The sequence below is a fragment of the Hemicordylus capensis genome, chromosome 3, assembly GCF_027244095.1.
Source record: "Hemicordylus capensis ecotype Gifberg chromosome 3, rHemCap1.1.pri, whole genome shotgun sequence".
Classification (NCBI taxonomy): domain Eukaryota; kingdom Metazoa; phylum Chordata; class Lepidosauria; order Squamata; family Cordylidae; genus Hemicordylus; species Hemicordylus capensis.
The window spans coordinates 292,147,817-292,175,791 of NC_069659.1; the positions used below are offsets into that span (position 1 = coordinate 292,147,817).

General features: G+C 45.5%; 1 protein-coding gene across 4 annotated transcripts; it reads right to left on the reverse strand.

Moving 5' to 3' along the window:
- Nucleotides 1–26: 26 nt before the first annotated feature.
- ILKAP (ILK associated serine/threonine phosphatase) lies at nucleotides 27–27,951 on the reverse strand. Of its 4 annotated transcripts, XM_053310263.1 has the most exons (14): nucleotides 27,838–27,951; nucleotides 26,609–26,748; nucleotides 25,939–26,004; nucleotides 24,273–24,329; nucleotides 21,247–21,356; nucleotides 19,968–20,028; nucleotides 18,946–19,072; nucleotides 10,471–10,577; nucleotides 8,920–9,013; nucleotides 8,437–8,524; nucleotides 7,817–7,938; nucleotides 1,553–1,672; nucleotides 1,333–1,414; nucleotides 27–310 (listed from the first exon to the last, which is right to left on the reverse strand). In XM_053310263.1, exons 2-14 carry the CDS (start codon nucleotides 26,655–26,657, stop codon nucleotides 170–172), a joined length of 1,224 nt encoding a protein of 407 aa, XP_053166238.1. In that variant the 5' UTR covers nucleotides 26,658–26,748; nucleotides 27,838–27,951; the 3' UTR covers nucleotides 27–169. The 4 variants fall into 4 exon arrangements, with proteins under 4 accessions (XP_053166238.1, XP_053166237.1, XP_053166239.1 ...); XM_053310262.1 differs by lacking the exon at nucleotides 27,838–27,951 and having other exon boundaries at nucleotides 26,609–26,859; XM_053310264.1 differs by lacking the exons at nucleotides 19,968–20,028; nucleotides 27,838–27,951 and having other exon boundaries at nucleotides 21,237–21,356; nucleotides 26,609–26,856.
- Between the last annotated feature and the right edge of the window lie 24 nt (nucleotides 27,952–27,975).

Here is a 27,975-nt window from a genome sequence, read left to right on the forward strand (position 1 = left end):
AGGAAACAATAAACCAACCTCAACAGTTAGAAAAAAAACCCCTTTATTTACAAATAAGAGCATCCAGAAAAGAAAGAGACAACCCCTACACACACTCACAGACACACGAACTGGTTCTATTAAATCCACTGCATGCTGCTAAGGACCTCACTTGCACATATTCTTCCTGTCACTGTTCAATCCGGACCACCACCACAGTGACGTTATCTGCTGAGCCTCGCTGAACGGCTTTGTTGGCCAGCCTGTTACAGGCTCCCTCATACCTAGCATCAATTGCCGATTTGGCATCTCTCGTAGGGATAGTTTTGTCCTGTGGAAAACACAGATAAGACACAGTAATTTCCTCATTAACTTCAGCACACATATACATCCTGTAATCTTGAATATTTTTTCTGTAGGTCTGGTTTAGTTACTCAAGGAATGAGAGATAACTGCAAGGTCACCTGAAAGAGTTTTTATAAGCGCCCCCCCCCCTCAACTGCAAGGGCAAAATCATATGTTCTTTCACACCCATTTTTGACTTTAAAAGGCTACTGTCTCTCCAAGGCCAGAAGGAAGGTGAAGAGCTCAGTGTGTCGCCTCAACAGTGCTGCCCTGCTTTAGTACACACCGTGCAATGGAAGCTGTATAAAGTTGCTTTATTTCAGATTCCCAGCCTCAGAGCCCTCTCTGAAAAAGCACCCTGTGTTCAGTCTCCATGTGCAATGGAAACTAGAGAGACCAAAGTGGGCTTTGAAGCTGGAAAAAAAGATACTGCCAGTGTGGCAGCAGATAAATGGAGAGGAACAAAGGAACAAGACAGACTGCCAGCTTCTCAAGAATTACTTGCAGCACTAAACTAGCTTATATGTGTAACATTTCAGTAAGCAGCAAATATAAGTTTTTATTGTTTTGGCAGCCACCAAATGGCACAGCAGGGAAGTAACTTGCCTAGGGAGCAAGAAGCTGCAGGTTCGAATCCCTGCTGGTATGTTTCCCAGACTATGGGAAACACCTATGTCAGGCAGCAGTGATATAGGAAGATGCTGAAAGGCATCATCTCATACTGCATGGGAGATGGCAATGGTAAACCCCTCCGTATTCTACCAAAGAAAACCACAGGGCTCTGTGGTTGCCAGGAGTCGACACCGACTGGATGGCTTACCTTTACTTTATTGTTATGGCAGTGGTGGTGAAAGTGACAAGAGTCCTAGGAAGCAACAGTGATAAAAGGCCAAGAATGGACAAGCCATTCCTCAAGCCAGTGGACATAGATAAAAGTTCCACATTCCTCTTTTAACTAGCAGCACTATTTCTCACACAAGTGAAAGAGCAGGCCTTTCTTTCCCTCACCTCCAAACAAGACATGATGAAGTTCACAGCTTCTTCTGGGGAGAAGACTTTGAAGAGACCATCACAAGCCAACAGGATAAACCTGGAAGACCAATTGGTGATAACTTTTACCCAAAACCCTTCAGACAAGAGGATTCTAGAATCCAGTGCTTGTTCTTCTGAAGAGATGCACACTACTGGTGCTTACATTCTCCTCACTGTAGGTTTCATTTGGTTTTACCTGTCATTGTGTGTAAGTTGGCAGCGTTTGATATCTGGCACCGAGATAACCCCAAAACGCTTGTACTGCCCATCTCCAATGGAACGTGACACCTCCAGGACACCCAAGACACGCCCTTCTCTAAAAAGAAAGGAAAAGGGCTATTTCAGTACATCACCAATTTAAAACCCTTGAGTTGTCAGGCTAAAGCAAGCTGGTACTAGGACTTAGCTGCAGAGAATTCTGCAGAACCTTCTCAACAGGCATAGGATAAACACATTACATATACAATACTTCTTGGGTGGCCTACATGCAATTTGCCATGTTACCGTCCATTTCTAAAACTCAAGTGAAGGCAATAAATTAAAGAGCTCTCAAACTTTGTGGTAAAGTACACCTTTTGATCCCAGTTAGAATACAAATTAAGATTTGTTCTGGTTATGGTAAGCCAGCTTTAAGCTGAACACAACATACTGATTTAGTATGCAAAAGTCTCCTGACCCACTTCCACGAAGGTGAAAGCCCTTGTTCTGTTGGAGCATCTATGAATTGCAGGAGGGGAACACATAAAATAAGTTTTTCTTCTTCAAGAGAAGGCTAGGATTTACTAACCTTTAGTTAAAACAAGCTGAGGTTTTGACAAATTCTCATGAAGATTCCTTATAAGACTGTCAATAGGAATGTGTCATAATACAGCAGCAGAGTACAGCCAACATTCGTCCCTGTCATCTTCAGGTGTATTTTTAGAAGGGAGGTACAGGAGGGTTACCTCTGCCTGAGACACTGGAGAACTTGCTTCTTTTTTGGAAGATTGGTCACAGATGAGGCCAATTAAAGGCAGCAGCACACATCATATTGAAGTAATACTATTGAAGATTTGTTTCTTATGTAATTAAGAGCAACATGACTGACAGTATTGGTAAGAAGCAAGAGCATTTGTCCTCACCAAGCAAAAGGAGCATTGGTTACTTACTGTACAGACTTCCTCTTGCAGCTGGAATGGAGGACATCTCCTGTGGGTTATCTTTCCCACATGCTCCAGAGGCAGGACTAGGCTAATTAACTGAAAGCATTAAGAGTCTGGGAAGGATAGCCCAACCCAGTTTCTAATGCCCAAGTCGGTTACTAGAGTGGAGTGGGGTGGGAAAGAGCCAAGAGGAGGAGAAGGAGTAACATACTTGAGCAAATGAAAATACTGTGTCCTCAGTAATCCAGGTAAGCCAATAGGGTGGGTCGAGAGGGCCTCCATTCCAGCAGCAAAAAGCAGCCTTCACAGTAAGTAACCCATCTTTGCTGCTGCTGGAGGAGGAGGACATTTCCTATGGGACTTGCAGAGCTTAAGAAACCCGGGTGGGGCGTCCTGGACTACTGAGGATGAGCTTGATGCAATATCCTTCTGCTGAAGGATGCGGAAGAAGATCTGACAAGGTATAGCTTGTAATGTTTTGTGAATGTCAAGGGAGATGCCTATGTTGCTGCCTTACAGATTTCCAAAATGGGAGCACTGGTGGAAAATGCTGCTGTTGCTCTGGTGGAATGTGTAGTAACACATTAACATGTGTTAACAATTTCACATGCTGGGTTTCGTAGGCTAAGGTAATACATGCCTTGATCCCCCTGGCTATGATGGGTGCCGATACCTTCTGACCCATGGGAGGTGGGCAAGTACAACAAGGAGTGAATCTGTGGAACGGAATGAGTTTGTGCGTCTGAAGTAAGTCTTTAAACACCTACAAAAACCTGGTTGTTAACCTGTAACAGATTATCTCTGTGGGGATCCATGGTCACTCACAACTGGGTCTTCTGTGCCTGCACAGAAGAAAGACCCTGTTGTGCAGGGCTATAGATCCCTATAGTGATAATCTAATTTGTGCCAGGCCAAGTAGTGGATTCAGGCAAAATGAAGGCAATATGATGTCCCGTGAACAATGGAAGACCAATGAAACAGGGGTCTGGAATGAGTCGGACTGAATCCTGGGGGAAAACAAATGTTTGCAAAAAGGCAGGGCCTGTAATACCGATACTCCCCTAACAGGTAATAGCAATTCAGGCGGCCAATTTAAATGAAAGCAGCCTTAGGGGCATACAACATATAGGTTCAAATGGAGGAGCCTGTATTGCCTTTAGCACCATATGTAGATTCCAAGTTGAAAATCAATGTATAATGGGTGGAGAGAGAAGAGTGACCCCTCTGATGAATTTCTTAAGTTGAGCTATGTGCATGGATAGGACACAGCTGCTGCTGGCTTTTTAGGGTATTAGCTTTCAGTCCCTTGTCTAGCCCCTCCTGGAGGAAAGCCAAGAGCTCTGATCCTGCATTTATGCTTCCGAATTTGATGTGTAGTGCACCAATGCAAGAAGGCTCTCCATGCGTATTGATAGATCCGATTTGTGGATTGGCATCATGAAGCTAAGATGGCAATGAGTACACTAGGTGAGTGGCCGTGGAGGTTTAAGAAGTTCTGCTCAGTCTCCAGGCGGTCAACTTCAACCAAGCTGGGTTGTGGTGTAGGACAGGGCCTTCTTGGAGCAGGTCTAGGATTACTGGCAGAAACCAGGGGTCCTGTATGGCGAAGTGCAAGATTTCTGGGAACCAGACCCTCCTGGGCCAATATGGGGCTATGAAGACTGTTTCTACTCTGTCCAAGTACACCTTGTGTAGCAACCGACTTATCATTGTTACCAGAAGGCATAGCGTTGGGGGCCACGGGTTCAATTAAGCATCAACCCCCACCCCTTCACTCCCCAACCTGGAAATCTGGTGAAAAATCTGTCCGTCTTGGCATTGCTCAGAGAGGCAAACAGATCCACCTGTGGGTGACCAAAATGCTCCAAGATCATGGAGAAAACCTGGGGACCGAGACTCCACTCTGCTAAGCCAATCTACTTGGGAGCTGATGATCCCCTTGATGTGGTGCGCCCAGAGGGAGGACAGATTAGACTCTGCCCACTGTAGGAAGGTGGCTTCTTGTGAGGATTAGGACCTGGTTCTCCCCCCGCCCACCCCGTTTACATGGGCTTTTGCAGTTACATTACCCATCCAAATGAGTATGTTGGCGACTAACTGCTTGAAGGCTAATAAAGCCATGTGACTCGCCCTCAACTCTAGCCAGCTGATGCTGTGTGTGCGATCCTGTTTCAACCTTCTGCCTTGTGCAGCGCGGTGGAGACAGTGCGCTCCCCACCCATGAGACTAGCATCTGTGGTTACAACTAAGCTGGGCAGGTCTAGAAATTGCTTGCCTTGCTCTAGCCAACCTGGGGGAGGTCCACCAGAACAGGGACTGGTAAACTTGTGGTGATAGTGCAAAAGCGACATCTGAAAGTGCACCTATGGCTTTTTGGTATAGGAGGAACCACTGAAGGAGTCTTAGATGAAAATGGGCCCACTGTACTGCATCTAGGGGTGTTACCATAAGACCCAGTAGGCGAGCCAGATATAGCAGGGGCACCCTTTGGCTTTGTATAATTTCCTGTATTAAGACCTAGCATTCTGGGTCTAGGCTCCCTGGATCTGCCCCTTTGGGTTCCTTTGGTACATTTGGATGGGGATCAGGAGAATCATCGATAATTCAGAAAAATGTTTATGTCCGTTTGCCCTATGTGACTTAGAATGTCTCTTTTTTCACTTAGATCTTTTGGAGGCTGGGCTAGAGGAAGAGGAAGACTCCCTTCTTCTGCACGTATGCTCCCCCCACCCCGCCCCGAGTACCTTTTCTGCTTTAGCAACTGCGAGAGCGTATTTTGCAAACATGTCTGCCAGGCAAGTGGGACCTCAGTATTCAGGTCTGGCTGAGGCAAGAGATTTATATCAGGTGCTATGGGGCCCAATGGATTGCTCCCCAGAGGGATTGGGGGTGTTGGCTGAGTTAAATCTATGTGAGAGTTTCCAGGGGGGTTGCTAGATGGCCCAAGTCTCACCGATTCCAATGGTCCTGTAGAAATGATGTCCTCCACTGCTGTGGAAGCCGGCTGTCTTGCCACCACCCACCTAAAGTGGGAGCTGTATCCAGTGCCTGTTCATGCCTCCACTATTCAGGGCGGCGGTGCACAGTGGATGTGAGCCGCTCAGGACTTGATCGCCCCCCGGCTGCTGCATTCCTCCTGCTCCTGACCGCCGCGGGACTTCCATCAGCTGGCCTAACTGTTGCCAATCTCAGCCACTAGGCCCTATGGGCTGCTTCTGGCCCGTGCCTGCACCTACCCATTGCGCAAGCCCCAGCAGCAAAATGGCAGATGCTGAGGCAGCTGCTGCCATGAAGGGTGGGTCTGAGGTGGAGGGTGCGTAGGACCTGTTGCAACCTCTGTTGGGCTCAGCCCCTCTGGGACAGAAGGCAAAGAAAAGCCCAATGAGGCAGTGGCTGAAGTGCTTGAAGGACCCTCTTCTGGGTCAGGCCAGTTGTCGGGGGCGGGGGCGGGGGGCTGTGAGGACGAGGACCTGGTGGTGCTCAGCATGCTCAAGGGCCATTTGGGCAGGAAGTTGGAGAGTTTCCTTCCTTTTGGCAACAAGCCTTCCTAACTAGCAGTCCCTGTCTCTGCATCCTGGAAGAGAAAGGTTGAGGGAGAGTCCAGGAATAGAAGGAAGGAGTGAATAGAGGAATAAAAGACTTTTTAAAAAGTAGAAATGAGGAGGAGAGAAAAGAAGGAAAGATTAAAAAGAAAAGGAACAGAAGACAAAATGTAAGGAGAGGAAAGCTGGTCTTGTGGTAGCAAGCATGACTTGTCCCCTTAGCTAAGCACGGTCTGTCCTGGTTGCATATGAATGGGAGACTAGAAGTGTGAGCATTGTAAGATATTCCCCACAGGGGATAGAGCTGCTCTGGGAAGAGCAGAAGGTTTCAAGTCCCCTCCCTGGCTTCTCCAAGATAGGGCTGGGAGAGATTCCTGCCTGCAACCTTGGAGAAGCCGCTGCCAGTCTGTGAAGACAATACTGAGCTAGATAGACCAATGGTCTGACTCAGTATATAGCAGCTTCCTATGTTCCTAAGAATTAATAGACTGAGGGAGAGAGGTAAAGGCCATGGAAAGAATAAGAGAGGAGGCTGTTTCTGGAGCAGGGCGCAGGAATACATAAACTGGCTCTTAAAGCTTTCAGTTCATTACTATAGTTCAGCCTCAGGAGTATGTGGGAAGGATAACCCACAGCCACTGTTCACTCTAAGGCGAGTGCACATGCTCACAAGTTTTTGGATGTCTGCTCAATTCATTTTAGATCCCGCTCAGGTTGACTCAGGAAGGCCCCACTCTGAATGCATGTGTGCACACACTGCCTTGATACTGTCGCTCAGAGATTGGGGGGGAAATAGAGGGACCATTGCCCACAGGATATGTCCTCCACCAGCAGCAGAGAAACAAGATTTGGCTTGACCAAAGCTATCTGGTCAACGTTTAAAATTGGCTTGTTTTCAAAAGGGCTGAATGCATTGAGAGATACAATGTGCGTGTTAAATAAAACGTATTTCATAAGCTTGTAATCCAGCTTTCTTTGTCCAGAGCAACTCACCTGTTCTTTGGCGCTGAGGTGTGTGTGTCTCTTAAACCATAGCTTTTTTGAAGCTGTGGCTCCCAACAGTGCCTGGAAGCACTGAAAATAACCATAGCGGACAGGTGTTGCCAGTGGCTTTTTTTTTTTTAAAGTCTAGAATGACTAAAGAACTGGGAGTTTGGGGGCATGGCAGATACCCCTGGGGAGCGATCTCCACAACTGTGGTACCAACACCCAGGCAGCCCTGTGCAGTGTTCCCTCTAACAGGAATTCCTAGATGTTGACTACAACTCCCATAATCCTCAAGCAAAAGCCATTGCAGCTGGAGATTCTGGGAGTTGTAGTCAACAACATCTAGGAATCCCTGTTAGAGGGAACACTGGCCCTCTGCTTACTGCCCACCCATTGAACTTGAGACAGTGTAAGGCCAACTAAAGCGGCCTGAGATGCCAATCCTGATGTTCAGTTCATATCGGTGCAGACAGTAATTTTACAGTAACAATTCATTTTCATAACCAAGCCAGTTATTAGTGCTTAGCCATATTCAAAGTAAGTCAATTTTAAAATTATGGCTTCCAAGGGAGGTGGGGCACTCAAAAAAACCCTGAACACCCATAGTGTATAATTAGCAGGTATTTGCCACACTACAGAAACACACACCATGGGAAGATTTTAAAAAACCACAAGTCTCAGTTAATTGTTGCTGAAAAGCTATTAAGAGTATTCAGCCGTTCCATAAACCGGACTCAAGATAAAGCATTCATCCCCAGCTCTGCCTTATGGGTTTCCTCTGACAGTTACCTGACATTTCCTCCAGCCTTCTGGATCCGCATCCGCTCATCATACTGGGTTGGGTTATGTTCTTTACTGAGGCTTAAGGCTGTATATTTCTGACTCTCCTCATTGTAACGACACAGAATGGCCTATACTGACAGAAGAACCTTTATGAGCAAGTATTGCAAAACTCCATGTTTCAGAAATATGCAAGGCTTAACCCTCCTTAACAAACCTCTAAGCAGTGCATACTTTCAGCTGCATACGTAGATGGTTATATATGATATACGTAGATGGTTATATATGATATACATATCATATATCAGCTGCATATGTAGATGGTTAGAAACACTAGCTATTTCCTGAAATTAGCTTTGAGTTCAGAAGAAATTTCTAAAGTCCATGGAAGATGCTACCATCAAGCCTACAGCACCACCTAGAGCTCACCAAGAAAATCCAGAAATGCACAGCATTGTTCTAATGCCTATTGTGTCCAGATGACAACGGAATAAAGAGTTTGAGATAGCCAACTGACCATTTGGTGGATATTCTGTGTGATACTGGCTATGGTAGTTACTCCAGCACCTTTCCAAAACTCAATGCAAGAAAGACCCATGCTCAACCCAGTGACTGCCTGTACTGCTTACCCGGCTGTCTCCAAGGTTGGCAATATATAGAGTATTATCAATCACCAGGACACAGGTAGCTGTGGAGCCATCCTTCCAGGCAGGTTTCCTGCAGGAACCAAAAATAAGGGGGTGGGGGAGGGGGAGTCCAAGCCCTTGTTAGAGGCAAGTTCTAAAATATTTAAAGTTCTAGTTGTACAAACATGAAAGCGGAATGTGCAGTTGAGAATTTCAGTGCAAGAGCCAACCTACATATTCAGAAAAAATACACATTCTAAACTGGTAGAATCCATAAGGAAGACTCTGTGTGTGTGTATGCACATCCCACCCATATAGATAGATAGATGGCAGGGGGAGCATTCAAAGCATGCAATCCCTTATCTATTTGAGGAGAAGCAGTCCTAGGAGGACTATACCACATGCTTTTTCTGAGCATTTAGGTGGATTCCAATAGAGGTATCTTTGACATAACCACACCTACATACTTGGCAAGATTATACTTACTGGCTGGAGGCCTGCTTGAGAAACTCTTCATCTGTATGTTTGAAGGTGTCAAGAAGGCATCTCCTTATCGTCTTTTCCACACTGGGCACCTCTCCTGTTATATTATTTATTAATATATATATATATCTCCTGCTTTTTTATTTAACACATACATAAGGCAGCACACAAAGATCCACACACAAATACAGTAGAACTACAACAGCAGCAACAAGATCACAAACAAGAAGGAGGAGCAAATCAAGATCCACAGGAGCATATAATTAGAACTACAAACTAAGATGGGGGTTTACTGAAACAGCAGCATTGGTGGGGTGGGGGTGGGAAGAATGCCTCAACACAAAGAGATGGAGCCAGGTGGATGTCCAAAGGGCGGCTATTCCACCATCTTGTGCTACTACTGAAAACCCCCCATCTTTTATAGCCACCCATCCTATGCCATGCAAGGACAGGACAGACAACACAGCCTGCAATGCCCATCTTGAGTGCTGAGCAGGCCACTGTGCAAGGTACCACAGTCTGAATGTGCTTAGGGCTTTAAAAGGCTAATGTCAACACTTAAAATTGAGCCTGACAACAAGCAGGCAGCCAAGGAAGAGCACACAAGATGGGAATTATGTGCTCAGTCTTCGGGTCCAAGACAAGAGTACTTGGGGTCATCTTTAAAGGCAACCCCACAGAGAGCACTGCAAGACGCTAGCCTGAAAGGAATTAGGGCACGGGTAAAGTAGTTTGAAGTAGGTCAAACTACTTCAGACAAAGCCACAGCTGGCAAAGCTGTTTAAGGTACTCTATACCACTACTGCCAATCGGGACTGCGCCAGTTAGAATTTTGCCTCGGCCGTGAGCTCTTTAGGAAGCCTTTGTCTCTCAGGCTCAGCTCCCCAGCTGCAATACGAGGAGAATAAGGCTCACTTATCATACAGAGGTGTTTAAAGAGGACATTAAGATAATACATAAGGAGCATTTTGCACATTCAAGAAGGACCACACAAATGCTAAGAATCACTATTACTACTGATGACTTTTCAGCTGAAACCTCTGAAAAAACTCAAGTATAATCAGCCACTTGCTTGAAGTCAAAAGATGGATATTCTGGGCTGAACAAACCCAAATCACTGCTCAGGAAAACCATTTTGCTCTCAGCTTATTATCAAGTCTACAATCCTAATGAGTTCTGCAATTCAGACAACTACTCAGGCTTAACGTTACCCAATCCATCCTCCAGACACTGCTTATTTATTCTCAGAGATGTGTTATTTTATTTAAGTTATACACTGCCCCCCCATATAAGATCTTAGTGGTTTAGAAAATATTATAAATTAGAATGTTACCACTTCTAGTCACCCGATGAATATGCCCAATCAAACCAAAAGGCTACTAAGGGGGCCAGTGGGTACCTTTCACTCACAAATTCAGTATCTTATGGGCAAACCTCACCCATGTGCAGCAGCAACACTGCTCTATGTCAGGACTAGCTCAGAGAGAAGGTTCAGCAGAAAATCTCAAGGGATGATACAGCACACCACCACCACCCTCCTCTCCTCTTCCTTACCTCTAGGAAACTTCCTGATCAGATTTTGATGCAGATTCTGTGCTGCATATTTTGAGGCTCGAAGTCCTCCATGACCATCAAAGACAGCAAAGTAGGAGACACGGGTACTGTAAGGGAAGGCACGCATTGAGACACTGACCCCACTCTGGAACTGGCCAGATAACGGAAGATTTTGCCAAGTGTGCATCACTAGCAGAGCGGCTTGTTTTCAGTGAAGCAGAAGGGACACAGATGAGGCAAACAGTTGTGCTATCTCAACGCCCCTTCCCACTGGCCTTGTGAACAATGCACCTTTTCTGCGGCCCACACTTATGAAGACGAGAAGCAGAAGGGAACTTTCAGTCTCAGAGAGAAAAAGGCCACATATCTCACATTTCACAGTTCAAGAGCCTTCTGAAATATATCAACTGTGAAAAGGCTTTAATATCTGTACCTGGAAAACTCAAGTAGCCCCCACTCCATTTCATCAGGTTTTTGTTGTTTTTTTTAAAAGACTAGTTCCCTCCACAAAGATTACAAAATCGCACCAACACAAACTCAGTTAACTGAGCTTAGAGTCAAATACACCAAGCCTACACAGTAACTGTTCTAAAACTCCCACACAGTTCTAAATAGGAATGTGGAAAAATCATTTATTGCAATTATAATACAGGACAAACCTACAACTGGGTTTCAGAATCATCTTCCATGTAGGAATGTGGGCAACAGTCCTCAGTGTCAAAATCAGAAGACCCTAGCCAGGGTTGATAAAAATCGATTATTTCTTTTTTTTTGGAAAAAAATTTAAATGGAATTTTATAATTATGAATTGATTTTTAAAAATAATAATAATAAAGAACCCAGGTCAACGATATCATGAATATTAATCCTAACTTCTAATTATATTTTATGAACATGTTAATAGCAGTATATGGGAATGAGAGATAACAGACCTGATCAGTCCTATTCTGCCATTTGCTTTTCACACAGGCCTTTTAAAGTCCTTAATCTTGCATCTTCTCCGGAATGGAGGGTGTGCATTCAAATATCAGGCAGATTTACCCTGAAGTCCCTGCAAGCTATCAAGGAGCATTTAACGCACGTGAGAAGTGTGAAGAGCACTGTTCCCTCTAACAGGGATACCCTGATGTTGCTGACTATAACTCACAGGATCCCCAGGCAAAGGCCATTGCATCTAGGGATTCTGGGAGTTGTAACAAACAGCATCTGGGAACCCAAGTTAGCGGGAACACTGGTTAAGAGCGTAGCCCGATTTATATCCAGGATAAAATAAATGGAGCCTTGGTCACTCACCGTAAAGGCTTCTTCTTGCTGCTGCATCCAAGGGCATCTCACGTGTGGCTCTAGAAGGCAGGACTATGCTAATTAAGTAAGAGTCTTTAAGACTGGGAGGAGCATGACCCCATCCAGTTCTTTTAGGCCAAGAGGTGGATAGCACTTCAAATAAGAAAACATACAACAAGCAACAGGAGAAAAAACTCCTAAGAAAAAACAGATAGAATTTTTTAAAAAAATTCTGCAGCGCTATCCAGAGATAGTGCCTGGTGAAGGTAGAGAGAGATTTCTAGGTTGCTGCCTGGCAAATATCTTGGACAGGGGTGTTAGTTGAAAAGGTGGCAGACGTGGCCGCAGCCCTGGTGCAGTAGATAAACACCTTTGTGGGTTCCCTGAGGTTCTGGGACTCATGTGCTAGAGCTATGCATGCCTTTAGCCACCGAGCTATGGTGGTGGGAGTAACGGTCTGATCCATAGGTCGTGGCAGAAACAAGAAGGGATTCTGTGGTCCTAATATGCTTTGTGCATTTGATGTATGCCTTCAGGCATCTGCGGACATCCAGTTTGTGCCAGGACTTCTCTGCTGGGCGAGTTAGATTTGGACAAAAATAGGGCAAAACTATGTCCTGTGACATATGAAAAGGTGAGAAAAAAGGGCAGGGAAAAGGGTCAGGGATAAGCTTAATGGAACCCTCGGAAAAAATACACAGATTTTTATGAACAGATAAGGCCCTGAGCTCTGACACTCTGTGAAATGAAGTGACAGCAATGAGGAAAACCAGTTTAAAGGATAGGAGGCCGAGAGGGATGGAGTTTACTGGCTCAAAGGGAGGCCCCTGAAGAGCTTTTAGGACAGTATGCAGATGCCAGGTGGGGAAGCAGTGGACCACTGGCGAAGATAGCAAAGTGGCCCCCCTGCGGAAACATTTCAAACAAGGGTGATGTTGCACAGAGCATTTAGAGGTCCCTGAAAAGTCCCACCAAGGAGGCGGCCTGTCACTTTAGCGTGCTCAAAGAGGCCTTGGTCCAGACAGTCTTGAAGGAATTGGAGGTGTTTCATGGTAGCAGCGCCCTTAGGAACTCCATGTCTTGATGACCATCTCAGGAAGGCCCTCCATGTGTACTGGTAGATTCTATTTGTGGAAGGACATCTAGAGGCTAGCATCATGTCCTGCACCTTGGCCAAGTAGCCGTGTTGTTTTAGAAGGTGCTGTTCAGTTTCCAGGTGGCTAGCTTTAACCAGCCTGGATCAATCTGGCATGGGTGGAAGTGGCAGGTGTTCTGCTGTGGCCAGGTTGGGGAACTCTGTGAACCAAGGTCTTCTCAGCCAGAACGGTGCCACTAGGATGATTTGTGCCTTGAGAAGCTTTACTCTTCGCAGTACTCAGGCCAGGAGCGGTGTTGGAGGAAAAGCATACAGGAGACCTCCCAGCCAGGGAGTGCAATAGTGAATCCACCGCCTCTGCCTGTGGGCAGGGGAACCTGGTGAATAGACGTGGGACCTGCACATTGGTTGGCATCACAAAGAGGTCCACTGAGGGCTGGCTGAAGTGTCTCACTATCAGGCAGGTGGTCTCTGGATTTAGCTGCCATTTCCCTGGAAGCAGCTCTGTCCAGCTGAGCCAGTCTGCCACCATGTTCAGGTCCCCACTGCACATGATGGGTTGTAAGAGAAGCCATATGTTTTTTGGCTCAGAGGAACAGGAGTACTGCTTCTGCTTGTAGAGATTTTGACCTGGTACCCCCCGGCGATTCACATGTGCGTTCACTGTGGTGTTGTCCATGCGTATCAGAACATGTTAGTGGTATATGAGAAACCCAAATGCCAGTAGGGCCATCCAGATTACTCCAAGTTCCAGCCAGTTGATACTGTGTTGTCTTTTGACCACAGGCCTTGCGCTGATCTTTGGAGGCAGCGCGCGCCCCACCCCCGCTTGCTGGCATCTGTGGTGACGACGACCCGGGGAGGGCCCAGGAACTCCTTACAGACTGAGAGGTGCAGAACTGTGATCCACCAGCACAGGGATCAAAGTACTGGCGGTGTCAGTGTCACTTGTATGTTGGATTTCACTCTGGATGGAAAGGGAGTAGGAACCACTGAAGAATTCTCAGGTGGACACGTGCCCATGGTACCGACTGCTACCATTAATCCCAGAATCCTGGAAAGAGATAGCAATGGTAGAGATTTTCTTACAACCAGGGCCTGTTGCACTTTGGTTTCCAAGGAGAGCCTGCATTCTGTTGGAAGGAACAGCTTGTCCCATTGAATGTCAATGAGAACTCTCAGGTGCAGCAACTGGTGAGATGAGTGAATTAAGTTCTTTTCCCTGTTGATCAGGAATCTGTGGTCCCCGAGTACCCGGACGATGGTCTGCAAGTCCCTCTGGGCTTGATGAAGATTGAGTGATGAAGATTTTTTCAACAGATAACCTAGATATGCAAATATCCAGACACCCAGGAGCTGAAGATGCACTATCACTGGGGACAGTATCTTTGTAAATATGCAGGCAGCTTAGGACAAGCTGAAGGGGAGAGCCCTGTATTGATAATGCAACCCTGCGTAAAGGAAACACAGTAGGGGGCGGCTTTCTTGGTGTATCGGAACGTGTAGGTAGGCCTCTTTCAGATCTACGGAAGTCAGTAGGTCAAGATGTTGAAGGGCCTCCGCAACTGATCTAAGGAATTCCATGTGGAATGTTTTCTTTTTCATGAAGCGGTTGAGGCATTTTAAGTCCCACACCACCCATAGAGAGGCACCTTTTGGGGGACCGTGAAAATGATAGAATAGATGCCTGTCCCTTGCTGGTCTGTTGGAACCTCCTCTATAGCTCCTACTGACAACAGATACTGAATCCGGCGCTGCACTTAAAAGCAAGGTTTTGGGGGCGGCAGCGTTCCTCCCTGCTGCCTCTGGTCCCGCCGTTGCCTGGCAAAAGCGGAAGTTGCCGGTATGCACGCGCCCATTGCGGCAGGGAGGAACGCTGCCGCCCCCAAAACCTTGCTTTGAAGTGCAGCGCCAGAGAGGGAAGAGCGGCGGGAGGGGTAAGTACTACCCCCCGCCCTTAAAGCTAGACTCCCTCCAGTGCTGGACCGTGCCTCCATGCACATCCCTACTGAAAAGGGCATGGATTTCTTTTTGTTTTTAGATTCTACGAGGATCTAAGGCCTCATCTCCAAAGAGTTTTTCTCCATCAAAAGGTACAGCAGCAAGATTGCTCTTAGAAGTAGTGTCAACTTGCCAGTATTTTAGCCATAAGTGGTGGCAGCTCACAACTGAGGCTGTGGCTGCTCTAGAGTGCTGGACTAGGACCAGGGAGACCAGAGTTCAAATTCCCATTCAGCTACGATACTTGCTGGGTGACTCTAGGCCAGTGACTTCTCTCTCAGCCTAACCTACTTCTCAGGGTTGTTGTGAGGAGAAACATAACTATGTACACTGTTCTGGGCTCCTTGGTCGAAGAGCAGAATATAAATGTAAAAAAACAAAAACAAGATCAGATAAAGGCTTGTGCTTTGTGTAATAGTGTTTGCTGCATTCAGGCCGGGTCAGAGGTGGGTTCTTGGATTAAATCGTCTAGCCAAATGAGAGAAGCCTTTGCCACCATAGATGCAGCTGCCAAAGCTCTCATTGCTAGGGCAGTAGAGTTGTGAGCATGTTTCATAGCCTCTTCCATGCGTTTGTCAGCAGTGTCTTTTAGCGCGGATTCTGCATTCCTGGTCAATACCGAACCAGTAATCATAGCCACCACTGGTGCATCAGTGGGATGTGTGGCAAAGATCTCTTTCCTCTCCTGCTGAAAGGCATAAAGCTTGTTGGCTATAGTTACTGGCAGAGGTGGAAAGTTTCCATTCACTCTTAGCAGCCTCCACAAACTGTTTTGGGATTGGGAGGAGTATATTACTTGACTTTGGAAATGGGAATACTAGCACACTTTTGCTTAGGGGCTGGGATTCCTGGGGAGCAGAGGGAGTAAGACCCAGCACATTATTGTTTTGTTGGTTAGAGTGGCAAAGTCTATAGCTTGGAAAAGTCTCTGGGGGGCTTCCAAACACGCCAGTTCTTGCCCATTGAACCATTCTCCCTCTTGTCTGGTTGTTAAGGGTCATTGCCCCCCAAAGGGTCCCCAGGATCATCTGAAGTGTCATCCCTAGGAATGGGCTGTTCAATCAAGGTATTAGTGGGCTTTGGGTTAAGTGGGGCCCTGTCTGGGGGGTTCTGAGGCATCCCACTTGGGTTCCTGGGAGTGAGCTCTCTAGGGTCCAGCGAATTGGGGCCTGAGAGTTCAGAAGAGTATACACGCTTTTCCCTTTGTCTGGGCTTAGACCTTACCTTTTTTGATTTGTTAAAATGATTGTGCTTTTTCCTTTGCCTTCTTAGGGACAGAGGCCTATGATAAGAGGATGAAGCGCTTGATGAAGAGGATGGGTCCCTCCTAGCCCTCTTTCTTTTTATTTTAGTTGGTTATAGCACTCAAAAGAATATGCCAATATATCAACAAACCAGGAGGGCCAAGTACGGTAGGTGGCATATCTGGGAGGTATTTGATCTAGAGATTTGGAAGCTAGGGTGGGCTGAGGAATTGTAGCTACTCCCGATGCCCAGGCCTGGGGGTGTGTGTGTGTGTGTCAGGGGAGAGAAGAGGTAATCAGAGACCCAGCATGGGTCGAGCTCTCCAAATAAGTGGTAGTTCCAGCCATTGTGCTCCTGGTAACTACAGACTGGGTTGCTGCCGCCCTGGTCATTCCCTGGCTCGATCCTGTGCTCCCCTGCACTGCTGCTGCTTTTTGTGACGTGGCCCAGCACGTCTCTGTCACCCCTGATGTTAAGCCACATTGGATTGGTCTGCTGCTCATCCCGCAAAGCTTCTCAGAGCAGGCAGGGAAAGCGGGGCTTCTGCCAACGATGGTGGTCAGCTGATAATGCTGGTGGGAAAGTGAGGTCGAGGCCTGGTCCACCTTCTGGCTGTTTGAAACATCCGACTGCTGGGGCTCAAGTTCTAAAACACTGCCCGTCAGCTGTAGGGCGGGGGCTGCGCATTGCTCAGATTTTCCTCCTTCTAGAGAGCCAACTTGGTAATGCGGCCTCAGAGACGGGTTACTGGGTGCTTTAAGTGCCTCTGCTAGGCTATGCTGTGCCTTTTCCCCTCGGAACCCGAATGTGCAGCACGTGTCTGTATTGTTCCATGCAGCGGAGGGTAGGAAAGGCTGGGTATTGGAAGGAAAAGAATAGGCTGGGCACAAGCACGAAAGAAAAAAGCTGGGTGCAGGAGGCTAGAGATACAAAGAGGATTGGGGGGGGGGGCATGTAGAAAAGAGAAATGAGAATCAAAGAACAAAAACCAGGAGAGGAATTTAAGAAGGAAGTGTGAGAACGGTCAGTAAGAATTATCAGAGATTGAGAATGAGCTGCCTTAGAGCTGACACAAGAGTAAAAGAACTGGGTGGGGTCATGCTCCCCCCCAGTCTTAAAGGCTCTTACTCAATTAGCATAGTCCTGCCTTCTAGAGCCACGTGAGAAGCATAACCCGCACATGAGACGCCCTTGGATTGCAGCAGCAGAGAATCCAGTTTCTGTTGGTTTTTTGGGACAACTTTGCCTGCTGTCTGGGAAAGCACCAGGTGGTGTATATGCAGCATGCACACACACACATACTTTCTCTCTCTCTCAAGCAATTGCTCACCACCCCCTCAAAGGTGCAAAGACAAAGAAGGTCAAAGAATGGAGGCGGGGGGAGAAGACTGAGTAGATCTGAACAAGGAGGATGATTCTGGATATAAACACACAGAATGGGGAGGGGAGGGAAACAGCAAGTGAAACTAAAAATGAACAGAACATATTCAGCAGTCCAGAGGAAACACTTTCCAAGTATATCCTCTATTGTTGAAGGGAAACACCCATCATGGCAGCAAGCTGTAAAAGACCACCCATTTAGGAAAATTTTTATGAAGTTCCTGTATGCATAGATGCATGCAAAAGGCACACAGTGCAACAATGAAATGTAAGGCCTAGATACCTGAATGAAACAGCATTGTGAGAGATGTGTACCTATTATAGAGTGTGCCTACGTTTGCCTACCTTCTAAAAATGAACCCTACATCTATATCTGAGTATGTATTAAGGTTATATTAGACAAGAATGTATTTATTGTGATTTAAATCATTAAAATTGAGTCCTTCTATGAAGCTATTTAAATTGTGATTTAAATCAAATCAACCCTGACTCCAGGTGGGGGGCGGGGGGGGGGGAGAAAGTTGGTGACTAGGGATGTGTACGGAACCGGCGACTGCCAGTTCGAGGGGGGGGGGGGTTAGCTTTAAGAACCAGGGAAGGTGCTCTTACCCTCCCTCCCCCTGCCGCATTCCCCCCACTAGTATGGTGTTAAAAATGGTTTTGCGGGGTGGCAGCATACCTCCTTGCCACCCTGGTGCATGTCGAACCAGAAGTACCCAGTGCACATGCACACCAGGTACTTCCAGGGGTACTTCTGGTCTCACGTGCACCAAGGAGATACACTGCTGCCCCGCAGGACCGTTTTTTAACACAGTGCCGGTGGGGGGAAATGAAGGGGGGAGCACCCTCCCCAGACATTATAGCTATTTTTCCCCCCACCTTCAGAACCAGCTGAACCGCTGGACTTTCGAACTAGTTCAGAGGTCCGTAAAAGGGCCTCCAGTTTGTGCACATCTGTAGTGGTGACTGAAAACTGGCTTACAGTGTTTCATTGTAATCATGAAACTGGCTTACTCATGAAACTGGCTTACAATGTTTCAAATTCACTATTAAATTCTAGTTTAACTAAAGTCCTTCTCAAATAGCTTATATCCCAAATAATTACTAACGCTTCTGAAAAACATTAACAGCATACTTAAATGGATTGCCCAGTTCCTAGGTTCTTCCATAAGTGCCATTACTGGAATCTTAAGAACTGCAAGCCATTCATTTTGATTTGCTTTTTCCAGATACTTGGACCCAGCTTTTTGAAGCACTTACTAAAATCAGTAGCATTTCTGAGGAATGGTGCGTTGAGGGGCTTGTGCATGACCACACCACCGCAAAAGGCATCATACCAGGTGCTAAACCAACTGAAAGGCAGTTCTGAACTCCTTTTCAATGCAGAGCAATAAAGGGCATTCTGCCACAAAGTGCAAGGAAATGTGCATACACACGAATCAAGAGTACAGACAAAATGAAAGACTCACATCTGAGGGGGGAGAGGGCTGCACTCTTCTGTGATATCGTTCAGAATAACGTGGGCATCCTGCATCTCTTCTCTCTCACCTTTCCTCTCTGCCACATAGCCCCTCAAGTCAAGAATACCTGCCGAGCCTGAAAGAAACATAGCAAAGATACATGCACAATTCAATCCCTGAGCACGCTTGAAACTAGATTTCAAACAGTGATAATTCTGCTCCAAGAAAAAAACACTGGCCAGAAATATTCCTCATCCTACGAACTTTTAGCTAGTCCTGTGGCTGATGTATCCATTAGGAAATATCACTGTAGTTCTAATAAAGTATGCATGCACCCTCTACCTTACTTTAACAGAATAGGCCGAATATTATACAGAACTGATAAAAGAAAAGAAAGCAATGATAATGCCCAGCTTGAAAGTAGATAGGATTACAGAATTATAAGAGGCTGTTCACTTGAGCTCGAACCCACTGAAAATTAACTCCAGAACCTCAAGACAATACTAGCTTATTTCCCACATCTCACCTCTGACAGGTGCACCAGAAAGAACATGCTAAATTGGTGCACTCTTAGAATTGCAACTAAAGGCAATAATGCAAAACTAAGATGTGAATGGAACCATTCTACTGTAGTTATAATTCAGATGTGAAATACAGAACTTAAGTTTTGGCTGCTCCACTCTAGGCTGGCTGAATTTAGCTAAAAAGGCTAAATTCCCTCCACAATGGAAGGAAGGAATAAGTGAGGTCCTCCAGGGATCTGTACTTGGACCAGTGCTCTTTAACTAGTTCATAAACAATCTAGAAGTTGGGATAACCAGTGAAGTGGCCAAATTTACAGATGACACTAAACTATTTAGGGTAGTGAAATCCAAAACAGATTGTGAGGAGCTCCAAAAGGCTTTCTCCAAACTGGGTGAGTGGGCGACAAAACAGGTTCAATGGAAGCAAGTGTAAAGTGAAGTATACTGGGACAAAAGAACCCCAACTTCACATATACACTGACGGGGTCTGAGCTGTCAGTGACTGACCAGGAAGATCTTGGGGTCGTGGTGGACAGCTTGTTGAAAGTGTCGACTCAGTGCGCAGCAGCTGTGAAAAAGGCAAATTCCATGCTAGGGATCATTAGGAAGGGGATTGAAAATAAAAATGCTAATATTATAATGCCCTTATACAAATCTATGGTGCAGCCACATTTGGAGTACTGTGTGCTTCTGGGTCACCATATCTTGAGGAGGACATTGTAGAACTGGAAAAAGGTACAGAAGAGGGCGACCAAGTTGATCAGGGGGTTTCTTTATGAGGCAAGACTACAGCATCTGGGGCTTTTTAGTTTGGAAAAGAGGAGACTACGGGGAGACATGATAGAGGTATATAAAATTATGCATGGAGTAGAGTTAGTGGACAGAAAGAAATGTTTCTCCCTCTCTCACAACACTAGAACCAGGGGTCATCCCATGAGACTGAAGGCTGGGAAATTTAGGATTGATAAAAGGAAGTACTTTTTTACACCGCGCATAATTAAACTATGGAATTCTCTGCCACGGGATGTGGTGATGACCACTAGCTTGGATGGCTTTAAAAGGGGTTTAGACCTGTCCTCCATGAATTTGTCTATCAGTAGCTATTAGTCTGGTGGCTGTAGGCCATCTCCAGCCTCAGAGACAAGAAGCCTCTAAATACCAGTTGTAGGGGAGCAACAGCAGGAGAGAGGGCATCTGGTGGGCCACTACTTGGAACAGGATGCTGGACTGGATGGGCCTGATCCAGCAGGGCTGTTCTTACGACATGTTTAAGCAGGGGAGACAAGTAGACAGAATGGGCTGTTCAGCATAGTAGCAGCAGGACCACAGTGCAGGCAACACCAAGATATTTGGCATAAGGAAGCTTGTAGGGTTTAGTGGACAGAATGCAAATACTTGGGCCTGCATTTAAATCTGCACACAGCTGCAAAGCTTATATAGACAGACCACAGCTTCTGTCTTTGAACTGTGCATGTTGCTTTGAGTATTGAATTAGTTGGAAGGTAACCTAGAAATTTAATACAAAAACATACTATACCACCACCAACCTTCTTCACATGGTTGTCACAAGAAGAAAATAGAACTCAATATACACTGGTAGTGCTCTCAGAAAGGACTCTGCCCACAGACAGCTTTTCCCTCCCTTCCCTAAGAGTAGCCACAAGTAGGATATTGTGGAGTAGCCACAAGTAGGATATTGAGGAAACTAATTCACCCCTGTCCTAAAATTTAAAGCAACACTAAAATAGAGAATGTGGCTTCAGACTGTCTGAAAACCTTTACAAACTTTCTTTTCCACAAGTTCTTCACTCCCATTCTTCTCTCCCTCAATGGACTTTCTCTTCTCTCCCTTCCCATGGCTCACTGGAGGAGAAACTTGCTCTGTGGGATGCAAAGCTAGAGAACAAAACATTGTCATTATAGCAGGTTCTACTGCTCTCACACACAATTATTCCTTTTAAAATTCTGCTGTGACAGAACTGTACTATAGTTGCTACTCTAGTGTACTAAAAAGGGTTATCCTGGAGTTTATTATTGCTACTACATTCAAGTCAAAGCCAACGGAAGTCTTCACAGGTTTTGATACTTAAGGCTGCACGCAATTTTGTGAACATTGTGGGCCCAACCACACACTGCAGATATGAAAAAGCAGTTTCAGAAGAGGGCTGATTTGGAAAGAAGATGCAGTGAGTAAGAGAAGTGCTTAACCCATTCTCTACCAACTACCTCTCCACTCCAAAGTGCCTTTCCCCAAAGCTGCTTTTCCTAAAGAAAAATAAGGTGATCAATGTTCTGTTACTCACATATGGGTGCAATACAGAGTTAGGCCTCTACTTGGGTCCCACTGAAATCACAAAAAATCCATAGGAATAGGGCATGTGTGCTCATTTCACAATCCGTCTATTGTTCCCATGGTGCACTGTTCTCATCTGCTCTCCAACAAGCATATTAGCATGCATATACTTAAAGTGGTAACACACTATAGATTTTGGTGGTGGCAGCAGAAGCTGGCCAGAAACAACAAGCAGCTAATCCCAGGCAGGACAGAATTCAAGCAACGATGCTTTTCAAGCAATGCTCAAGAATGCCCATCCAGAACCTTCACAGTTACAGCTCATAGAAGTGAGCACAACCTTCATTTTCCTATTTAAAAATCAGTGCACACTCTGTTATCTGCAGTGTTTCAAATACAGAAGGGGAATAACATAAGTGTACTTCTAAAAATTAACATATCTGATGTGACATTTCATCTTCCTAATACAAGTGGTTCAACAGTAAGAGAGAACATAGCCCAAACCCAATTGAGAGTTTTTGTGAATCTCTGAACTAGAGCATAGCCAACTGATGTTGTAACCACTGTTCCCTCTAACAGGGATACCCAGATGTTGTTCACTACAGCCATAGTGGCCTTTGCCTGGGGATTCTGGGAGTTGTAGTCAACATCATCTGGGAATCCCTGTTAGAGGGAACACTGGTTGTAACGGGGACAGAGTTGAAAAGGAGGAGGCACTTTTCATCCAAGCTTTTGTCAGCTGCTAAAAGCATCCTGGTTTTGGGAAATGGGAACCTGCAGAAAGTATTGTTCTCATTCTAAATGGGTTCTGCAATGCTCCCAAGTTAACCTTGGACATGTAATTCCAGGATTAAGACATGTACCACATAAGAGAGTGGAACCAAACCATTTGTCAACTGAATGACAAATTAAACAATAGCTAGAGGTGAGCAAGGAGCAGCAGCTGTCAAGCGACACTTCAACACTTGGCACTGCTATTTTTGCATCACCAATTAGCACAGCAGTATAGTGCTAAGAGACTGAGTTATGACTCAGGTACAGGTGAAACTCGGAAAATTAGAATATCGTGCAAAAGTCCATTAATTTCAGTAATGCAAATTAAAAGGTGAAACTGATATATGAGACAGACGCATTACATGCAAAGCGAGATAAGTCAAGCCTTAATTTGTTATAATTGTGATGATCATGGCGTACAGCTTATGAAAACCCCAAATCCACAATCTCAGAAAATTAGAATATTACATGGAACCAAGAAGACAAGGATTGAAGAACAGAACAATATCGGACCTCTGAAAAGTATACAGTGTACTGTGCTTGATTGGCCAGCAAACTCGCCTGACCTGACCCCATAGAGAATCTATGGGGCATTGCCAAGAGAAGGATGAGAGACATGAGACCAAACAATGCAGAATTGCTGAAGGCCGCTAATGAAGCATCCTGGTCTTCCATAACACCTCATCAGTGCCACAGGCTGATAGCATCCATGCCACGCCGCATTGAGGCAGTAATTGCTGCAAAAGGGGCCCAAACCAAGTACTGAATACATATGCGTGCTTATACTTTTCAGAGGTCCGATATTGTTCTATTCTTCAATCCTTGTCTTCTTGGTTCCATGTAATATTCTAATTTTCTGAGATTGTGGATTTGGGGTTTTCATGAGCTGTACGCCATGATCATCACAATTATAACAAATTAAGGCTTGACTTATCTCACTTTGCATGTAATGCGTCTGTTTCATATATCAGTTTCACCTTTTAATTTGCATTACTGAAATTAATGGACTTTTGCACAATATTCTAATTTTCCAAGTTTCACCTGTAGTTCCCTAGCTTGAATCTTATCTCTGCCATGAACTAATTAGGTAGCCTTAGGCAATTCACTTTCTCTCAGCCTCGCTCAGTTCCAATACAGGAACATCAACATTACAGGATTTCTGAAGATAATACAGGAGACCCTTGAATACTGTAGTGACAGTGTTTCATGAAAGTGTCACAACAGTTAAAACAATGATATTCAAAACTTAAGACTAACCTGGAAGATTGGGAAACTACTTTTAAGTCTCCAGCCCCTTCTAAGGTAAGCAGCAACATGGGCTGCTCATTTGCGGGGCTGGGGATTAGGTATGTGCACAGTTCAGCCGAACACCAGACCTTCTGCAGATTAAGATGTTAGAGGGTTCCCCCCCCTCCAACTTTTAAACTGCAACTGGAAAACCCCACAAAAGACCAAAACTACTCCTGCAATAACCAAGTTTGTGTACCAGGGAGCTGGTTGCAAAAAAGTCAAAACCACAAAAGCTGAACTTGTTATATTCATGGGTCTCCTGTATATGTGAAGCACTCTGAACACTAAAAAGTGCTATACAGATGACAGGTCTCATTTTTACTTCATGCACAGCCCTGAAGTTAACTGGCTTTGGTGGGATTCTAGCATGCTTAACTGTCTAAGTTTTTGACGCTACTACCGTATGGTAGTGCAATCTACTGGCAACAAACATGAAGACTACTGCAGTAACTCACCTGAGTGGTCACTGCTGGCAGGTGGGAGGTCATCAAAAAGCAAAGAACCTCCTGCTCCTAAAACACAAGAAGATACATGGCTACAATCCAGGTCCAACTGCAAGCAGATCTGAGACAGTTTCACAGATGAAATCAAAACACCAGCCTAATGAGATGAGGCAGACTTTTATTTTTATTTTATTTATTTTTACATGTATATCCTATTCTTCCTCCAAGGAGCCCAGAGCGGTGTACTACATACTTGAGTTTCTCCTCACAACAACCCTGTGAATTAGGTTAGGCTGAGAGAGAAGTGACTGGCCCAGAGTCACCCAGCTAGTATCATGGCTGAATGGGGATCTGAACTTGAATCTCCCTGGTCGTAGTCCAGCACTCTAACCACTATACCACGCTGGCTCTCCTTTTACTTTTACTTGTTCAGAATAACTCCGAGAGCCCAATGCTATGCATGTTTACTTAGAAGCAAGTCATACTGACTTCAGTGGAACTTATTCACTAGTAATTCACAAAGTCAGCATAGTGTAGTGGTTAAAATGTTGGACTAGGACTGGGGAGACCAGAGTTCAAATCTTTGCTCATGAAACTCATTGGGTGACAATGGGCCAGTCACTTATCTCTCAGCCTAACCTATCGCACAGGGTTGTTGTGAGAACAAACATAACCATGTGGGCTCCTTGGAGCGAGATACAAATGTAAAAATAAATAAATAAATAAATAAATACCACATTAAAATACTTGTTATCTGTCAACAGTGGGCTACTTGGCTTCAAAGTCAGTCTGAACAGTAACTTCCAACAGGGCTTTTTTCTAAAGATGCTTCTCAGGTTTGGGCATGCCATCAAGGAAAGCAAGCAGCACAGTTGTGGAGCAGTCATGAACACAACTGCTTTGGGCATCTATATTGACAGATTATAGCACAAACAGGGTAAAGGAGGATGCTCTTAATTTGAGGAATCATAATAAGACACAAGCAAGGAGGCAGTTTCAAGTCTCTCATTCTACTGCAGTCAACTTTTGTATTATCAATTACTTCCCCTGTAACAAACAGCTAGCAACCCTGAATGCTCTGCAGAAGGCTCAGGAATATAGCTGGAAAACATAGGAAGTTATAGCTAAACATTTTGAGATGAGGAGTACCAAGGCCCTGCGATGAAGGAAGGAGGTCTGTATGAGGGTAGGGGAAGAAGTCAAGGGGCAAACTACAGAGGGGAACAATGGCTCAGTGTATCGCCACAGCAGTCAATCGCAGAGAAAGAGAAGGTTAGGCTACTCCAAGCACTACCCCTGTCAGAACAGCAAGTCTCTTAAAGAGCAGAGGTTTCATCATGCATAGAAAGGTGGGGTGAACAGGAGATAACATGGCTTGGAGGGTTGCCTACAAGATCTTCTGGGGTTGTTTCCAAGCAAGCACAGATAAGGCAACTGGTTGGGACAGGCTGAAGAGGAAAGCATCCTTGCCCTTTTATTTTTAACTTGGCTTTTAACATCTTTGTGATGCTTTTGTTTTTACGCTGTTTCTCTGTAAGTGTGGTATTTTAAGTCATACAGTTGAATGTTCTATCAGGTAAAAAGAGCAGAATATGTTTAATAAAAGAAACTTTGCACAACAGCAAAAAGAAAAGATTATCAATGAAAGCCAAATAAAGGAAGGAAGGAAGCATCATACCGAAGTCAGTGCTGCTGACTGGTGGGAGATCATCAAAAAGCAATGGTCCTTTTTGCCCTTCTTTCTCTAAAAACACATTAGAACACAGAGTTAGGAAGCACACAGTAATCACATCAGGAAGATTTTTTTTTAAATTAAGTTCTCCTCCCGTGCCTGTCTTTTCCTACGGAATAAACTGCTCCTTCCCATTCGGGCAGTCAACAGGTCCAAGACTAGCAGCAGAACTGGGGATGGGGTGGGTGGATAAGAGGTGGCGTTATCGAACAGTAACACCACACCCACGGGACAGTAACCTTTGTGCACGCGTGTGCGCGTACACGCGCCAAGCAAAAGACGCCGTTCGTGCCGTGCGTGCGCTCCTATGTCAATACGCGACGCGTGCCTCTGTAGGACTACAGGTGCGCATGCGTGTTGCCGTGTTTGGAAAAACGGGGCTAATCCTGGGTACATTAAAAAAGACCCTGCACTGCAGCCACCTATAGCCTCTCCCTCCCCCTCCCTTGTGTGTGTGCGGTTTTTGCATGGCTGTGTATATGTTCCGGACGCACGCGTCTGCTCTTCTGTGCCGAGGCACACAAGAGAACTTAAGGCGCCAGAAAGGGAGAAAAAGCTCAGGCGCGGCTCTGGCAGCCTCCGGAGCCTAAGGCTCTATAGGGCGCTATCCACTCACCTGCGGCTGCCGGAGGTGCTGGCTCCGGAAGGTCCCCAAACAAATCCATCCAACCTTAAACGCAGCGGCAGCGGCGGCTGCCGGCCTGAGCCGCTACCTCCTCCTCCTCCCGCTAAGGCCGACGTAGCTGCCAATCATCCCTGAAAGGCAGAATCAACCCCGCGTTCATTTGCTGCTCTCCCCTCCTGAGGCGGTGCCAGACCTGCGCCTGACAATCATTCCTTTAGGGGCGTGACTAAGGGAACCTTTTGCAGTCTAGAAACAACTCAAGCGCTTTCATCTGTCCGTCACCTAAGAGGGCGGGGCTAGAACGTTCTATAACTCAAAGCTCTAAATTAAATTAAAAACTCCACGGTAGAGGAGAAGGAGTTCTGTCTTGTCAATCACCCCCAGGGGCGGGCACAACCTATTCAACAGATGCCTCGGACTGCTTCGCAAGCTCCATAGACATTTAAAAGACTAGAGGGACATATTCTGCCAAGCTTCCGGAATACTTGGGGTTTTCATTTGATACATTGCTAGTAGGAGTAAAAACGCAGCGTAAGTGACGCGCAGGTATTGGGGGCGGGGGCCTCGAGAGCGAGGAGCAGTTTTTAAATTAATAATAATAATAATAATAATAATAATAATAATAATAATAATAATAATAATAATAATAGGATTTCTATACCGCCCTTCCAAAAATGGTCCAGGGCGGTTTACATAGAGAAATAATAAATAAATAAGATGGATCCCTGTTCCCAAAGGGCTTACAATCTAAATGAAACATAAGATAGACACCAGCAACAGTCACTGGAGGTACTGTGCTGGGGTTGGATAGGGCCAGTTACTCTCCCCCTGTTAAATGAAGAGAATCACCACGGTAAAGGTGCCTCTTTGCCAAGTTAGCACGGGTTAGCAAGTTAGCAACTGACTGATCTTTGCTACAACCTGAGGAATGTTTTATGCATAAGATTTCAGCCGCCAAAATACGAGTGACAGACACATTCCCAACTCTAAGCCTTCAACATTAACAGTATATACCACATTTCAGAGCGTCGAAAACCACCCTTTCTGTCACAGTCTCCCACGACCTCTGTAGTAACACTTTTACTATACTTCTCCACGTTCAAGATGGAGAGAATGGCTAAGGACTACATTTGCTATTTTAACACGTTTTTAAAAATCACATCTTCACATAAAGACCTGCATGGGGGGGGGGGGACACAAGTTCCGGTCTTTGCTGTTACCTTAGGGTTCTGAGTAGACACATTACTGCCTAAGCGCTGGAATCTGGGCCTCCTTCATTGTTTCCTATAGACAACTGTCACACAGACCCAGAAAGAAAAACAACCAACCCAAACAATGGAGGTGATTAAGAACCAAGA